General features: G+C 41.3%; 1 protein-coding gene across 1 annotated transcript; it reads left to right on the top strand.

The window, feature by feature from the left end:
- The first annotated feature begins 1115 nt into the window (after positions 1-1115).
- LOC118230881 (kunitz-type protease inhibitor 1-like) lies at positions 1116-18597 on the top strand. Its single transcript, XM_035424304.1, has 11 exons — positions 1116-1340; positions 1725-2178; positions 2771-2928; positions 3947-4088; positions 13052-13222; positions 14294-14323; positions 14832-14963; positions 16342-16392; positions 16531-16701; positions 16916-16972; positions 17284-18597. Exons 2-11 carry the CDS (start codon positions 1773-1775, stop codon positions 17463-17465), a joined length of 1500 nt encoding a protein of 499 aa, XP_035280195.1. The 5' UTR covers positions 1116-1340; positions 1725-1772; the 3' UTR covers positions 17466-18597.

Below are 18597 nucleotides of genomic sequence, written 5' to 3'. Positions count from 1 at the left end.
GTTGTTTTGAGATTTGCTGAGTTTTTATCATTTTGTGTGTGTGTATATATATATATATATATATATATATATATGTATATATATATATATATTTGTGAATGAGGCCCAATGAGTGTATTTGAAAATGTCAATGACGTAACTCTTACTCTTTTCAAAAGTACAGGTAAATTGAATAACAAAAGCATGTGAGGAATGCTTACACAATAAACATTATTTATGCAAATATAGTATCAATGACTTTTATTGGAACATTTGTTATAAACTGCAGTCAGCGTTGACCTTTGTTAATTTGATAAGCAAAGTTGTCCAGAAATGTTTGCTCAAGAATTGATGGAAAAGCACTATAACAGGATGCTATGTCTTACTGTTATTCACTCTGTTGAAATTCAGAGTTTGAGTGCCCCCCAGCGTCTATACTCCGTATTTATTTGCGATCGATAGGTGGTGTTTCATAATAGACACAATGAACACTAATGACTCCGTGTACTTCATGTTCCATAATCTTTAAAATAGAAAAATAGAAAACATCACTAAAAATCCGCCTGAAGTATGCCTACGTATGTCAGTTACGAATGACATTTCACGATAAAAGTTTTTTTTAAAAACTGTCGATTCTTCCGGTCTAGAAGTCTTGTCAGTCTGTAAAATCAAGTGCCTGTCATCTATTATCCAACCACAGACACCGCTAAATCCAATGTTTTCCCCGACTATGCACAAAAGGCATTTAGTCAGATAAAGAAGGTATCACGCTGAAATGCATGATATCTTTTTTTTTTTTGTTTTGTTTAATTGTTCATCGCTGCAAATCGCTAGTCGCAATTAACCAGCGAATACAGTTCAGGGCATTTTTAGGATAATGTTTGAGTGTCTAAAAAACCACTGTCAGTGGGTTTTAACAAGTGGACAGTGACTATTGTGTTAAGAACAGATCAATATATTTGACGCTTAATGTATTTAGTATTTAAATACATTAAGCGCTTCTTTTGATTTTGACATCCTGGTGAGGTCTCAGCACGCTTTGTTCATTAAAAATAAAAGTAAAGATGGCTTAAAATTTAACTCATCCGCCCTGTAACCTGACAAACACAGGTCGCGAAAATGCTCCCACACCCTCCCTGTGACTGCGTCACTCTGTCTAGAAGGAGCGGCGTAAGATTTCACTTCCTGAAATTTATAGGTAAAGAGGCAACCCAGCGAAACAAAAGCTAGGTAAATGGTTCAACTCTCAGAACTAAAAAATATCCGAAAGTAAACTGGATTATTTTGTACTTTAATTCATGGTTTTTAATTCACGAGGAACCCAACGCACGGAAAACAAGGGTCGCGTTTAATTTGTCAAGGTGCGTATGCGTTTTTCTCACTTACAAAAAAAAATAGTTAGACAAGGTTGCAAACAGAAACGGACTTGTACTTCTGTTTGCAACAGCCGTGTTTTATGTTACTAAATGTCACCCAAATATATAGCATATAAATGAACGTTAACAGTAAACACCAAACGTAGACTTTATAGCCTATCGATTGACAACATTGGTAGCCTAATTAAAACGTAAGATTCTAAAAATTGGTCGCTAACGTGAGGATTTTTGCGATAGGCTAGTCTACATGTTTTGCGACAAAACTCTATCAGGAGATGTAGGCTAACCTAATTATGAACTGTCGTTATTTTTTTTGTTCTAACTACAAAAACATGAAATTGCCTTATTGAAAGTTATTTTCTTTTTTAGGTTACCCGTCGGATCAAAGAAAGCGACGGTTTTATTTATTGCCTTAGGATGCCTCCGTTGTTAATCGGACTGTTCCTGGGTGCCTCACTACTGCTCCAAATTTACTGCCCGGTGCGCGCTCAAGAAGACACTCCCGAGGTCCCGTGCTCGGAGAAATTCAGGAAGGGAACAGAAGACTTTGTAGTGGACACACGCGATTCGGTGAAAGATGGGGCCCGTTTTCTCAGGTCTCCTGAGGTCCACAGCACAGCCGACTGCATAAACGCTTGTTGCAAAGACCCAAATTGCGATCTAGCTTTGATTGAGAACGGGCCAGAGGCCGATACAATCAATAACTGCTTCCTGTTCAGCTGTCTCTACATGGAAGAGTATGTTTGCAGGTTTGTCAAGACAATGGGCTATAACATCTATATCTTGGACTCCGTGTTCGCAGAGCACCTTGAAAAATTTCCTGGTAAGCTTTTCATCTTCCGCGATACCACAATACTGGAAAGAACTGGCATTCAATATTTGGTCACCTGCACATTACTATGATTGTGCACCGAAACGCCAAATTATCATACTTCCATCAACGTTCCTCGTCAAACGGCAGCAGACCTTAAATTCTTCGTCCCCAAGACTTGTATATGACCTGCATAAATTATGGAAAATTTGCCCAGTATTGTCCACGATGTTCAAACTAATGCAAGTGTGGTATAGTAAAAGGTGATTGTAAAACCTGAAAACCTGAGCTAATGATACACACGTTATAAGGGAAGTTTGTATTGTGATTTTTATTACAATGTGTAGACTGGATTTTTTTTCTTTGAGTGATAAGCCATTTTAATCCCTCACCATATAAAATCTTGAGCTGAATGTCAGGTGTTCTTGTAGATCATGGTCTTCTTTAGTATCTAACATGGGGCCCTTATGTAACCAATTTGCCTTTATTTTCCTACTTGAAGCACATTTTAGACAACATCAGCCCTCACTTACTAGACAAATTCATCAGTTCTGATAGGGCCTTGCCTTCCTGACAACACAAAGGTAATATTGCTTATATGCAGGTGACGAGGATAAGCACCCAGTTGCCAACGGGGGACCGGACCTGGTGGCACAACCAGATCATACTGTGACACTGAACGGGATTGAGAGTTACGATGACCATGGAATCACCAGCTACCAGTGGAGCCTGTTGAAGGGAGACCCATCGGTCGACATTCAGGTGAGGAGTTGTGAGACTGTCCCTAGTCACTGATCCCAGATCTGTCTACGCTGATGACCGAAATGGGCCTAATGTAATGTAATGGCCCCAGTTCAGCCAACGAGGGCCATTGCATTTAGCCTCTTCTGTTCATGGGTTCGCAGTTTTGTCTTGTTGTAACAGTAGGTGTGTGTGTGTGTGTGTGTGTGTGTGTGTATTTGGGTAAGTTGCAAGACGTAAGAGCATGTGATGCTTCTGAACCAAGCTTATGTCATTCCAAAACACAGAGATAGGCACTCTCATCTCAGCCCAGATAAGGTAGGATGTGAGTCATTTCAGGCCCTTTGAGAGCATTCAAAAGTCATTGAATCACAATGGTAACCTTCAGAATAGCTACTGTGGTGCAAACCGTGTGTTGTGGTTCAGTGCAGTGAGCTTCCTGTTGGCCCAGTGTGATTGCAATAAACTTACTTTTTTCGTAAAAGTCTTCGTTGTTTAGCGAGTTCCTGCATTGCCCTGACTTCACAGAAAGAAGCTATGGTTCCTGTCAAAGGGTTAAAATAGTTATAGATACTATCATGGTGATCATATTAGGCATGGAGCATAATTTGCCTTTTAAAAGTATGATATGATTATTTCTCTTATTACTTATTTTGTGAGTAAAAAGTGGATGTAAAGTTGAAATGAATTAGCAGCCTTATTGTTTTTTTCCCAAGACTTATGTAGTTTGAAATTACCCGTGACATCTTGATAAATTAAATTAGGTTACCGATTGTGAAGGATTGTGAAACATCCAGTTATCAGCCAAAACCAGAACTTCAGTTAGCAGATGCATTTGTTCGTATGGCAATATGACTTCAGGTTTGACAGTGGATAAATCACCGTCTGTCATAACTCTATTAACCCTGTATTCTCTCACCGGTTCAGATACCTTCCCTTCACTTAGCCCCAGCCTTCCGCTGGTTCTTTTCTTAGGTGGTTTGTGTTTGGCGGTGTGGGCAAAGGAATGTCTGCTTGATTGTAATCGAATGTCTCCTAGAAAACCGATCTGGAGGACCAAGTGAAGGTGTCCAATCTCCTGCCTGGGCTATACGTGTTCCAGCTGATCGTATCCGACAAGGCTGGCCAGACAAGCACGGCGCAGGTCAAAGTGCGCGTCCTCACCCCAGAGGAGTCCGACGGTGAGTACCCTCGGAGCAGCAGTAGCTCCGGCCGGTGTTGTTCGTTCACTTTCTGCCTGTATAGAGCTTAGAGTGTTATTCAGGTAATTGTGTTCATGTTGTAGGAATTTCTTAACAAAAACAATGGTTTTGAAGATAAAGATAACAAACAACGAAACTTTTGATGTTTTAATAAAACGACCGGTCAGGAAGAGGTATAAGTACTGTCTTTAACAAGACCAGGTCAAAACCTAGTATATGGCTGGACCTGTCTGGCCAACCAATGGTGTAACTTCATAACTCGGCCGACCAATGCTGTAACTTCATCACTCAGTCACTCAGTCAGTCACAGACATTCGTGTTTGCACGGCTGGCCCCGCTGTTGAGGTCCAGCCAAAAAATATGAAGTCCAATACATGAGTTTATATAGTTTTCAAAGGCAAAGAACTGTTGTTGCAGCCTATGAGATTCATCCAATCACCGTATTCAAAAGTATCATTTGTGGCCAATCACCGGTTAGGGTCGAGGAGTACCACACCAAGAGTGACAATGTGAGTCTTCTTCAGCATACAGTAACATCCTTTAATGCACTTGATTTATACTACAGCTAGGGTATACATTTTCTTGCTGAGATTGCAACAGATACATTGTACAAGGTGAAATGGCGTACAGTTCGATATATAGGCTTTTAAAAGTAGACATTCAGTGAAATATATTTATGAGATTACCATAAGGGCAGTATGACATTTTATATAATTGCTTATATAATGCTTTATGCAAGTCAACCTTTTGATCATATCCCAGCAATGTCAAGCACATCCCCATTATAAACAGATAGTGTACTTGTTTATGCTTTTTTTGTATAGTGATTACCCTGGTGAAATCTGGGGGGCTTCTTTATGTGGGATTCCTAGAGAGATGGAGTTTGGAATGTTGCTGTAGTTTTTTCATCTTTGTAATTAATTGGAAAACAATGTTAGTAGCACTAAATCATAATAATTGTATTTATTTGTGTAGCACATTTTCATACAATGAGCTGCAGCCCAAAGTGCTTTAAAAAGAAATATAATAAACAGTGTAAGAAAAGCATGAGATAAAGGAGATAAATCATAATAATCATAATAATAATAGTAATAATAATAATAATAATAATGACGACATAAGAAAAACATGAGATGAAAGGATAATAAAAATACAACACAAATGAAAATAAATGTGATTAGGCAAATGCTTTCTTGAAAAATCGCATTTTGTGAACTGAGACTTGAGATATCTTGAGACAGGGTATTCCAAAGTCTGGGCAAATAAAACCAATCTTCTTCAGTTTAACCTTGGGTACATTGCAAGTTGGCTTTGAATGATCTTAATTCCGTTTAGGCTGGTAGCTAGTTAACATTTCTGAGATACATGAAAGTGTTAAACCGCAGCCTTAAAATCAAACTTTAAATAATTTCAAAATGGCACGGGGAGCCAGTGTAGTTGAGCAACGACAGGATTAATATGCTCGTTCTTTCTAGTTCTTGTTAAAATTCTGTCAGCAGCATTTTGAACTAATTGTAATTTTTCAGTAGCCTGCTTTTGTAACTTTTGTAAATTGCAATAGTCAATGCGACTAAAGATGCAGCTAAAGGCATGCGTCAACTCTTTTTGCATTGTGTTGTGTTAGGAAGGGTCTTGCACATGCATTATTCTTGAGGTGAAAGAAGACTGTTCTTTTAAATATGAGATTTGAAACTGTGATCACTGTCTAAAATAACCCCAAAGTTCCTGGCTTCATTTTTAAGCTGTTGGGATAAATGGCCAAGTTTGCTGGATAGTTTTTTTTTGCTCTGTATTTATTCTTCATGTAATTCTTAGACATTATTGGACATCAAGCTATTTTAGACAGCTAATCAGGGGATTTAGGGCGATGGTATCATCTGGTGCAGCAGATATGAACAACTGTGTGTCATCTGTATTTCTGTGGAAGTTTACAGCTAGTTCACAGATAATGTTACCCAGAGTCGGCATATACAATGAGAAATGAAGGGGACCAAGAATGGATCCTTGTGGAATTCCACAGATATATCATTTCTTTATATCTTATATATTCTCCCTGAGATGTCTGTACGAAACCAGTTAAGAGCTGTATCAGAAATGTTGACCCAGTTTTCAAGTTGTTGCATGAATTTCTTGTGGTCTATGGTATCAAATGCTGAATTTAGATCTACAGGAATGAGTATTGTAGCATTGCTGGTATCATTGCTGAGTCTGAGATCCTTAAATGCTTTCACTAAAACAGTCTTAGTTCTATGATCAGACCAAAAGCCAGACTGTATACTTGCAACAATTATACTTGCTTTTATGTAAGAAAGGCATTAAATTATTAAAATAGATTTTTCCAAGATATTACAATATTAAGATTATGATATTAAGATATTACTTAAGAATTGTATGTTTGATATATATCTAAAATTCCCAGGAGTCGCTATCAAGGTTACTTTTCTCAAGTAAGGGTGTAACAATTGTAAGAGTATCTGGAACAATTCCCATTTCTAGAGAGCAGTTAACTATTTCTAACTACAAGACAAACAAAAATCAAAAACATTTTTTCAAAGGTGGAACTGGATTGAGAGCAGGTCGAACATATCACGTGCGAGGCAATCTTGCGAAGCTCTGTTTCATTTATTGACATTGAGTTGCAGTTGGCCAAAGGCTGAGTAGCTGGAAGATCTGGTTTTGCACTGGGACTCTGCAATACACTAAATCTTTAATGAGTATTTTCTTCGTGGAAATATGTATTTTGATAGAGGTGCCTGACTGATCCAGTCTGCCAATGGGGTTGGTTTCAGTGGGCAATAAATGCTGGAAAAAAGTATCCCACTCTAGGTTCTAAAACTGTTTTCAGTCTGTAATTAAAGTTGCTGTCTAGGTGATTTAGACAGCAGGTGAACAGTTTTCAGTGGATACGGATAGACTGCAAACAAGGTTAGAAGACAGCAGACAAAGAATCAAAAAATAGTTTCTTCACAATGCGCTCAGAATTATTCCTAACTGCTTAACAATGCATCAAAGAAAATGCAGTAATGGTCAGGGATTGTAACATTGAGGTTCAAAGGTATAGCTTAATCCTTGTGATATTACTATATCTAGGGTGTGACCGTAATTGTGGGTCGAACAGGTTACACTGAATAGAATCATTAGAGTGTAGAACCTTCATAAACTCCAGGGCCTTAGAATCTGTACCATTGTCAACATGTACATTAAAATCACCGCTTCCAATGAGTTTGTTGTAGCTTGTAATGCTGGTGGTTAGGAGCTCTGTGAATTTAGATTTTTTTTAAATGATGCACTGCTTGGGAGGTCAATAAAATATTACTAGGATTGCTGGTTGATAATCTGTTAGAGTAAGACAGTCCAATACTGAAAAGATTTAAAAAATTTCCTGAAGGAATATGTTTAGAACTAAAAGAATCTGCAAAAATGGTGGCTATCCCACCTATTTTTGCCTGGCAGCCTGAAAAAAACAGATGCTTGGAAGGCTGAAGCTGACCCATCAGCGCCTAGTGAGGTTTTCGTGAAAAATATCTTGCATCCTGAAATAAAATCACTTAATCATTTAAAAAGCCAAATCTAACGTTTAGTCTAATATTAAGACGTGCCGTTTTGATATTCTCTTTCTGGGGCACCTTTCTCGTGGGGTAGGTACTTTTCCGGGACTAGGTTCCATGTTCTTAAATCAGTTTTTCTTCGAACTGTGATAACAGGTTGAACGTAGAGTATGGTAGGAGAAACTAGTGGAAAATCGGTGATGAACATGTTGGGAGAAATTGCTGTGCTCTTGAGAACAAATGCTAAATGACCAAATTTCACAGTACCAGGGTCACTTACAAGCTAGGGTCTTTTATTTGCAAACATATGATTTGCGTTTAGCCAGCATATGCCAGTTGGGGTGAAGACATCTCTCCAGAACAGGGTGGGCCTTTCCCTGAGCCTCCCTGTTGTTCACGAAGTCCAAGCAATTGGTACATGTAGAGCCAGACTTTCAGGGCACTAAGGTGACTGAAGGCTTCAGTTTCACGATTGTACTCTTGCTCCTGGAAAGCAACGAACATGAATATGTCTGTGGTCCATCACCCAGGCTCCACACGATAGAGCCACCAATAATAACAACATTGTCACGGGCCAGAGTAGAAGTCAGTGTAATTCATGCAAATCTATTAGAGAGGCAGGTGGCAGAGTCTGGTGCAGTGAGCCAAAGCTTACCCCATTTTAAATGTGTCTTCAGCTTTGGGAGAACGTTGCGCTGGTAGTGGAGTAAAGCACAAGAATGTTGCAGGTCCAGCTCCCATCAGTTTGCGGATTGTGGAGTCCAGTTCGTCCATAATCACTTTCCCTTTCAGTGGTACGAGTGCCTTCTTGAGTATTGTAGCTTTGCTCCTCAGCTCGACCCCAATATGCATTTTGGACACTCTTTGAATGGTGGAAGATCCATGTCTTCTCCTGGAACTGGCCTAAAAAATCTCACTGCCGCATTCCACTCGGTGGTGGTCAATCCTAGGTTTATTAGTTTTGTTCTGGAGGGTTTGGCACACCATGGAAAGATTTTGGCTCTTCACTAGATAGGTCAACTTGTGAATATTTGTATTTTCTGTTTTTTCTCTAAGAGAGACTTGCGGAGCATTGTGTTGTTACTGCGTTTGTGATGTATCCAGAACAACATCATGCATCCATAATAATTTCTGTGGTTTTATGTCAGTAAAGCATCTTTACATTGTCCACTTATAGACTGCTCTTGAAGTATCCCTCTAAAGCCCTATTAGGCAGTGTACTGCACTGTGTTTACAGTACACAAAGCCCTTAGAGCACTTAGCAGGCGTGTGATATTTGTCTACCATTTCAGCTAAGCAACATAGCTACTGCCAGCTAACTTAGAACAAGAAGGTTTGCCCCTTCAAGAGTGCAGTCAGTGATCCACTGCAAGGTTATTCTGTTTACCAAATAGAAAATATTTGCTGTATTCCATGTCAGGAATTTGTTTCCATAAAGTGGGGGCTGACAGGCAAGAAAATATTGGGCTTGCCTACCCTCTGGACATGCACACAGGTAAATGTTCTAACAGCTGTAGGGGGTATGCAGGAAATGGCTGTTTCACAGGAAGCTCTTGGTGCAGTGTGTTGTGTTTTGTGTTTTGCATAGGGGTTGGGTTGAGTTGCATGGGAAGGGATTTGAAGCTCCAAACTGAAGGGGGGTTGGAAATTTGTCTGACACTTATGTACTGAGGTGAACAGTCCCTTCCAGCTCTGTGCGTTGTGGAGGCGGTGAGGTGACTGTCGTGAAAGAACTTGCAGATCCCGCTGCACACGCCCTTTTGTGCTCCCAGGATTGTTTTCCTGTTTGGAAATTGCTGGTAGATGGACGTGCCCAGGCACGTAAGCTCATTTCAGTGATGTGGACAGCCGTCCTACTACTGGAATCACACTGAACCATCAGTGAATGTGAAGCCAGAAGGACAGAATGTGTTTTAAAAAAACATGTACCTAGGACTGTCCCTGGAATTTAAAAAAAAAAAAATTATTAATTTTTTAAGAAAATGTGGTTTTAAGAACAGGCTGTCTATAGAAATCCACATAGTAATTGAATCATTACCATGTTTCCTTATCATATTTATTACTCAATTATTCAAATCCTCATTTCACAATTGTGTAATTTGAAATTAAGCCCATTTTTGGGGAAGGGTATGCCCAGAGAAGGTGGTGTTTTTGGATATATTTGTGCCAAGTTGGGCAACCTTGTATGGTTGGTTTGGAAATGCTTGTTGTATCCAACAGGAAATGTCCCGTGATTGTAATGTGTGATTTACAGCTATTGTTATTCAGCTTCTACCAGGTGTAACGCCTCCTGGATTTTAGCAGGCTACTTCCCACAAGCAATGGCAAATCCCTGTACATTTGTGCAGTTAAGATTTTCTGTAGAATTTTTTTTTTGTTGTATCGTGACACTATTGGCTCACTCTGCACTGTAATTATAACCTACACGGGTAGTCCAGGAAGGAAAGATTAACGGGAACTGTTAACAGGTCCGAATTGGTCCCAGAATCTGGGGCAGGGAAGGATCGTCTCCACTTCCCTCATGGAGTCACTGTTAAAACTGGAAGTGACTGTCCCTTTTCTCAGGAGTTGAGTGTGATGTTCCATTAGATTAAGGGAACCGGTCAGGCTAGTTCTCTTCGATGACTCATCGCAACCCCCGCAGTCTTGCACAATACACTGACTTGAATAACAAAACCACAAAAAAAACGGTTGTGTGCTTTGTTCTTTTCTGTTGTTGTTCATTTGATCGTTTTGGCACTTACATCCTTATTGATAAAGTATATTGGCAGCAGCGTTTTGCTGAACGTCTGGGTTTGAAAACAGAAGACTGGTTCCCAGGTTGCAATCTGCACTTGTGTTGCACAGCTGCCATACACATAAACAATAACTTCAGTGAATTTCAAGTGGTATGAATGATTGCTTAAAAATTGCTTATATATTGCTTTAAAATGTAGTCTCAAAAATGGGTCATTTACTGAGCAAATGCATGCTGAAACTGAATAATTGTCTGAAACAGGATTGTCTGCATACGGAATAACAGATTTGACTCTAACTATTTTCCTCTTAAGGAGGAATGTTCTGCATACCAAATTCACTGCATCTAATATGTAGTGGCACGTGGTTCTCGTTAGCGAATGGGTACAAAGTAAAAATGCATCGAAACCAGATAGCAAGCAACTCTTAGTTGTTAGTTAGTTCTCTTTATCCTAACAATGCATAAGAGCATTGTTTCTTTTTATGAGTCATATCCTTTGAGTAAACAGATCACCAGCGGGATCACAGTGGATGGACTGACTACCCAGGGCCCCAAAGTGGTGGTGGGGGGGGGCTAAAAAGTTTTAAGGAGGTCCACAGAAACTGCATATGGACAGGGCCAAGACATTCATGCTACACACCACCGGAGACCTGCAATTACTATTGGGGAAAAAAACTAACTTGTTATAACATTCTTAAGCATCTACTTCCGTATGTTATAATACACGCTTTGTGACTGAATGTACATCTTCTGTGCACAGTTTTCCAATATTGAGACAAGGCCATGTTGTAGGAGAAGGGTCTGTCTTAATGTCTCACAGGACATAGCCCACACATCACAGAGGCAAACATCCATCAGGTGAATGGGGCCTCAGAATCCACACACAAGAAGCCTGGTTGTCATAGGTGTCACTGCTCATCATGGAGACCATGAAAGCAGTTTTTTCCTCCTCTTGATCCATTTACTTCATGACCTTATACAGGTGTATTACTCAGGAAACCTATTTTTGCATATGCTGAGTTAATGCAGTAGTACATGGGTCAAAGCAGTTATTGAGAAGAACCCTAGTCTGGAATACAGCAGTGGTGGGGAATTATTCTGCAACCTTCTGAATTTAAATCCAGCTGATTTTCGGGTCTTTTAAGGAAGAATATTGGTAGGTGATCCGCTGATGAATGTTTTGTCCTAGTTAAACACCCCTTGCATGCACATAAACAAAAATTGTGTACCTCAGCACAACCTTTATGTTTGCACTTATGCAAGCCGCTCTGGATAAGAGAATCTGCTAAATACTAAAATGTGAACAAAGTGGACATCAATAGGTTAACTTTAGTTACTTTTATCAAAACTTTATTATTTTGGCAATTATTTTATTTTTATATAGGAATTTTATGCACAAGTTTTATCCTGGAGTTGACATCAGTGTAAATGTATCCCTGAGATGGATTAGTTCTGTGAGGTTTGAAGTTTTCTTTTACATTACAAATGACCTCAGGACACGTGCAATGTTTCAAAGGTGTATCTTCTAAACTTTTTATTCAACCGATGTGAAACAGTTGGTTCAATTGGTTTTTGAAAATGTCATTTTTATTTACTGCAAAAAAGGGTGAAATTGAGCTTCATTGTAATCTGTGCTGGTGTATAATATTACAAAAACAGAAAGAAACAGTCCTTAACCTTTTCTGAAGTATTGTGTTGCTGCCTCACCCACAGCAAGATTGTGTGATTTAGGTAGTTTTGCTTTTTTGCTAATGTTAATTGTCACAAGGTTTATCTGCCATTTTTGGAGCAGGAACTTGTGGTTATTCTGAAAGTTTTGCTGTTCCATCCAGTTTGGTTGCTCCACCCCTCCCCCTCCTGGCCCAACATCATTTGCATTCACCCATTTTGTGAGTGTCTTGATAGGCTGAGACTGTCATCATGCCACTGCCCTCTCCTGTGTTTGTGTGTGTGTGTGTGCGTGCATGTGTGTGTGTGTGTGTGTGTTGTTTTCTTTTTTTACTGCACCACATTTTTTACTGTGTCACATGGTGCAGACACTGGTATGCTACGTACGTTAAAGGCTTGGCTCGCGGTGGTAATGACAACACTTGATGCCACCAAGTGTTTCAGCGAATAACTGAAGACATTGAAAAATGCTGGGAGCAAATTCTCAAGGCTGTGACATGAATGACATCTGCTGCATTAGACATATTTTTCAAATAAGTGTTGATATTTTACAGCTGCAATTTTTCTGACAGTGATGTAGGTCAGGGGTGGGGGTTCCTGAATCAGGACCAGTGTGTAATATGTTTTTTTTTTTTTTTTTTTTTCGCCGGCCAATTACCCTGTTTTAATTTCTCTATGAATTTATTAGCTGCATGCTTCTGAATGGATGCATTTTCAAAAATCCGCTGCAATAGCACATTTCAGTACTAGTACTTGTGCGATTTGTCCACAGTTTTCAAATGCAATGGGTCTTTTTTTATCAGAAAAAAGCAAAACTGAATGAAAGGTTGGACTAATTGAATGATGAAAAACTGTGACATCAGAGTGTGACATTTCATCGAAAACATCTTCCTTGAACAAACCCGAGAAATGGCAGTCAGGTTAACGGTCTGGTTTAAAGTACCGTGTGTGACCCACAGCCTTCTGACATGTGCCCGTGCATCTCCTAGGTTACTGTCAGGTCCCTCGGAAGGTTGGGCCCTGTCGAGGGGCCTTTCCCCGCTGGTACTATGACAGCGTGACCCAGGAATGCAAGAATTTCACGTTTGGTGGCTGCAAGAGTAATCTGAACAACTACCTGTCTGAAGAGGAGTGTAATAGCGCCTGTGAAGGAATTAAAGGTACTGTCTGCGTGCATGCATGTGCATCGCTCTCTGCGCGTGCATGTGTCTGTAAGGTTGTGTGCGTGTGTGTGCGTGCGTGCATATGCATCGCTCTCTGCGCGTGCATGTGTCTGTAAGGTTGTGTGCGTGTGTGTGTGTGCGTGCGTGCGTGCGTGCATGCATGCGCATCGCTCTCTGCGCGTGCATGTGTCTGTAAGGTTGTGTGCGTGTGTGTGCGTGCGTGCATATGCATCGCTCTCTGCGCGTGCATGTGTCTGTAAGGTTGTGTGCGTGTGTGTGTGTGCGTGCGTGCGTGCATGCATGCGCATCGCTCTCTGCGCGTGCATGTGTCTGTAAGGTTGTGTGCGTGTGTGTGCGTGCGTGCATGCATATGCATCGCTCTCTGCGCATGCATGTGTCTGTAAGGTTGTGTGCGTGTGTGTGTGTGCGTGCGTGCGTGCATGCATGCGCATCGCTCTCTGCACGTGCATGTGTCTGTAAGGTTGTGTGCGTGCGTGCGTGCGTGCGTGTCCCTGCATCTGTGCAAATATCTGTGTCAGTGGCCTGCAAGGTGTGAATTCAAAAGGACCTCCATTGACTACCATTCTTTTCTTGTGTTTTTAGATGTTAATTAAATGTGATGTATTTCTCTGAATGGTCATAAATAGATTTACTGCTTGGGAAAGAGCCCCAGAGGACGTTTTTAGTTGGACATAACAAAGCATGCACTGCAAAAATAAAAATAAAAAGTTAATCTTAAGAAGTATTTTAGTCTTACATTTAGACTAAAAAATGTATTTCTATTGCTAAATAAAACAAAAAGATTGCTAATGAGGTAAGACAGTTTGACTTATTTCAAGATTTGCCAAGGGGGTGAAGACAGTGTAACTTGTCAAGCAAAGCAGTAACTTAAAACAAGCTTATGTGTGTTACCTGAGAGTTTTTGCAGTGCGTAAATGGCTTACAAATGACCGGTCTAGCAATACGCTTTCCTTGTTTTAATTTTCTCTTAGAAAATCCAGAGGAGATTTAGCTATCACAGAAACTCAGTCTCAGAATCTCAACACATCTCTTTGTTTCTCTCCACAGCTCCAGCAAGCAGAAGTGCTCCTCTTAAAGGTGGTCGCCTAATATGATTTTGAATGAAAATTAATATGTATGCTTCTGGAAGACCATGTGTTTTTTGACAGCTTATGTTAAAAAGAGAGTGATCAGAATGTAAATGCTCCAGCCTACTGCAGCATTGATTATCTCTAGATTCATTCATGAAACACTGTCCATCTAACATCATTTATTCATTACTGTATTTACCTATGATGACCAAGCATTGTCTACTATTGATGAGCAGTCCCAGGGAAAATGGATTATCTATAATATTTTATGCAAAACCTGGAGACCTTGCTGTCACAAAAAATAAGCAACTGAATAAATACATTCATACCTGATTGATAAGGGGCAGGGGGAGCTGGACCCTATCCCAGTCGCCCAATGCACACTGGGATAGGCTCCAGTTCCCCCTGCCCCGGAATAAGCAGGCATACTGTAGATAATGGATGGATGGGTGGGTGGGTGGTTGGAGTAGGGGGGCATGGCTTCTCTTGTCTTACAGGTGTGTCTGTGTTCTCAGGGGAGGTGTGTGGCGCCCCCTGTGGGGAAGGTCAGTTTGACTGCGGGAACGAGTGCTGCGTCAATGGAGAACCGGAGTGTGACCAAGTGCACCAGTGCAGCAACGGCTACGATGAGCATGCCTGCAAAAACTGTGAGGGCCACACGCTTTGCCACTAAGTTCCTCCTCACACGCTCACACCCAAGCAAACACCCATATTTACAATCTCCCATTTACAACATTGCACTCAGTCACTCACTCACACTCACTCACTTCTTAATTTACTCAGAAAGGCACTCACTCACATCTTCATTTCCTCAAATAGGCACGCACTCACTCACATCTTCATTTCCTCAAATAGGCACGCACTCACTCACATCTTCATTTACTCAAATGGGCACTCACTCACTCACATCTTCCTTTACTCAAATGGGCACTCACTCACTCCCTCACATCTTCCTTTACTCAAATGGGCACTCACTCACATCTTCATTTACTCAAATAGGCACTCACTCATTCACAACATTGCACTCAGTCACTCACTCACACTCACTCACTTCTTAATTTACTCAGAAAGGCACTCACTCACATCTTCATTTCCTCAAATAGGCACGCACTCACTCACATCTTCATTTCCTCAAATAGGCACGCACTCACTCACATCTTCATTTACTCAAATGGGCACTCACTCACTCACATCTTCCTTTACTCAAATGGGCACTCACTCACTCCCTCACATCTTCCTTTACTCAAATGGGCACTCACTCACATCTTCATTTACTCAAATAGGCACTCACTCATTCACATCTTCATTTACACAAATGGGAACTCACTCACTCCCTCACATCTTCATTTACTCAAATAGGCACTCACTCATTCACATCTTCATTTACACAAATGGGCACTCACTCATTCACATCTTCATTTACACAAATGGGCACTCACTCATTCACATCTTCATTTACACAAATGGGCACTCACTCATTCACATCTTCATTTACACAAATAGGCACACACTCACTCACATCTTCATTTACTCAAATGGGCACGCACTCACTCACATCTTCCTTTACTCAAATGGGCACTCACTCACTCACTCACATCTTCATTTACTCAAATAGGCACTCACTCATTCACATCTTCATTTACACAAATGGGCACTCACTCATTCACATCTTCATTTACACAAATGGACACTCACTCATTCACATCTTCATTTACTCAAATAGGCTCTCACTCTCGCATATTTTCATCTACTCAAGTAGGCACTCACTCACATTTTCATCTACTCATATAGTTACTCACTCAATCACAAGAATTCACTTACACCTATCCTATCTGAGACTCCACTGTCCAATAACGTAACTTTGTACAGGAATTTTTGGACAAGCTTAACTTGTATTACTGCATAAGTACCATTGAGCAGTTCCAAAAATGAAAAGCATCTGCTTGAATTCATCGCTAAAAGTACAAGCCGCATGTCTTCCTTAGACAGGCCCAACTGTCTGACCTGCTTTCTCTTTTTCATCAGTGAATATAACCTTTGGCCGTCTGCTGGACATACCTGTGGACGAAGTGATGGGTAAGCTCACTCTCTCATCCCTCGCCCCTTTTTCACCCACTTTGTGTTCTGATTGGGTAGTCATTCCGACCCTGCTGGAAGAGTAGCCAATCCTATAGTTCCGGTTTGCAGGGGTAACCGCCCTCCCTGTACCCACAGCTCACTGCACGGAGCCTCCGGAGACGGGCCCCTGCCGGGCCAGCATGCCCCGCTGGTACTATGACCCCCTCCAGGGCAAGTGCATACATTTCACCTACGGCGGTTGCCGGGGCAACGATAACAACTTCCATGAGGAGGCGACCTGCATGGAGACCTGCGAATCCGTAACAGGTAACAGGAAAGGCACGAACCTCCAGAGGTGTGAATAACACTTTCAGTGCCAAAGCAGCGAGAGCCGTTCCAGGTGTTACAGGAAGTGAGCCTTTTGATGGCTTCCAATCCATGCGCTAGCTTGCTCCTTGTGGGATCTGGAATGGCTCAAATTGCTGCATAGGGTGCTAAATTTACTTCAGTGCTCCAGCTGCCTGTGTGTGTTTCCATGCAGAAAAAGACGTCTTCTCGCGATCCTTCTTTGAACGGTCGACCGAAGACAGCCATAAAGGTAGCCGATGCACCCACTACCTTCGCTTTGTTCCCCAGAAGATCTTTTGTGATTCTGCCGAATATAACCTGTCCAATCAGTATTTCTCTTCTGCATTTAGTATTTCTCAGTGGATCAAATGCAATATTACATCTGTTCATCTCCAATTGTAGTGTTACCTTTTCCTGGCATTGCATTTTCAGTATTTTCGTAATAAGCCTTCCCAGTGTTTTTATTAGAGTTTGGTTTTGAGTGGCATTTATGCTAGCTTGGTGAACTGGTGTTAAAGGGGCGTGGTGTGTTAAAGGGGCGTGGTATCTCTATGCCCACAGGCAAAGCTGCCGTCGCTGCGGTGTTGGCCGTCGCCTTCCTGATCGCGTTGGCCGTCTTGGGGTACTGCTTCGTCAAGCGCAAGAAGGAGTCGCCACTCCCGCCCGCCCCCGCACCCGCCCAGGTCTCCGCCATCGAGGAGACCGAGCACCTGGTCTACAACAGCACCACCAAACCCATCTGAGTCTCTGTCCGCGTGCCCTGTTCCCGCTGCTCCCTCCCCTTAGCCGCCCTGTCCCCCCCATTCGATCCCGCCCCCAATCCCACCATGCCCCATCCCGGCCCATCGCATCCTGTCTCGTTCCATTCTCTGTTCTGTCCCGCCCCCATCCTGGTCCCATTTCGTCCCCTCCCCTAACCTGCGGTGGCCCCGTCCCTGTCCCGATTACCTAAACGCGCGCTGCGCTCATCCTCGTACCCTCGTACGCAACTCCCGGGATGGTTCGAGCTCCCCGTCCGGGGGGGGGGGGGGGGGGGTTCAGAGAGACCCCCACTATTTTTTGGTTTTTATGGGACTTCTTTTAGAGCTGCCGCTGAGAGGCGTGGCACAGGAAACCGTTAATACTGTAAATATGTGGGACTTATTTATTTTTTACAGGTTAAGTTTTCAGGGACTTTTGTGTGATGTTTTCCTCCATTTGCAGAAATCTTGATGCCCTTCCACCTGGTCTCTGTGTAGCCAGCCTGCAGCTGTTAGGTGAAAGCTTAGTATACATGCTTCACGTACCTAGTTAAATGTTTCATATTTACTGATTTATGATGTCAGCATAAGCCTTCAACTGTAAAATGTATTCTACCACTTTTTCACTTGGGTCCTTTTGGTTCTTAATGGCATTTTAAATTATTGCAATTGTAGAGGGTTTTTTTAATGTGAGTTAAATTGTACATAATTTTGTCTGTTGCAGTGAGAAAGGATGAGAAAGTAAACCGATATAATTTTAAATGCTTTTTCTTTGCAACACCCAGTGGAAAAAAGAGACTTGAATGCAGAAAAAAACAATGCGTTTTAAGAAAAATTGTGTTTCAGATTACTAGACCTCAAAGTTGCGGTACCTCTGTATATAGTGTTGAGTGGAGGTTATAAAATCTAACTATTAAAAGTGGATATCTTAGTGAATTGCTCAGTGAAACCAATGTTGAAGCAACTTGTATTAAATGTACTGATTACATTTGTCCAAGCTTATGAATGTTGTATTTTAATAACATTGCTCCATGAACTGTTTTTATATTTTAAACAATATATTGCCACAAAACATTTATCATTCAAAACTTACAATGGTTTTTATTTTTAATAGAATAAAGATTTCCCATTTTGT

Source organism: Anguilla anguilla, chromosome 6, assembly GCF_013347855.1.
Source record: "Anguilla anguilla isolate fAngAng1 chromosome 6, fAngAng1.pri, whole genome shotgun sequence".
Taxonomy (NCBI): domain Eukaryota; kingdom Metazoa; phylum Chordata; class Actinopteri; order Anguilliformes; family Anguillidae; genus Anguilla; species Anguilla anguilla.
Note: the sequence above shows the minus strand (reverse complement) of the source record. Positions and strands in the feature narration are given on the sequence as shown.

Bases quoted from the DNA above. Each gene is read 5' to 3' on its own strand.
- LOC118230881 (XM_035424304.1), top strand. From the start codon at position 1,773: ATGCCTCCGTTGTTAATCGGACTGTTCCTGGGTGCCTCACTACTGCTC. The intron at 13,223-14,293 runs GTACTGTCTGCG...TTCTCTCCACAG, and splicing joins CGCCTGTGAAGGAATTAAAG to CTCCAGCAAGCAGAAGTGCT. The intron at 16,393-16,530 runs GTAAGCTCACTC...CTGTACCCACAG, and splicing joins ACCTGTGGACGAAGTGATGG to CTCACTGCACGGAGCCTCCG.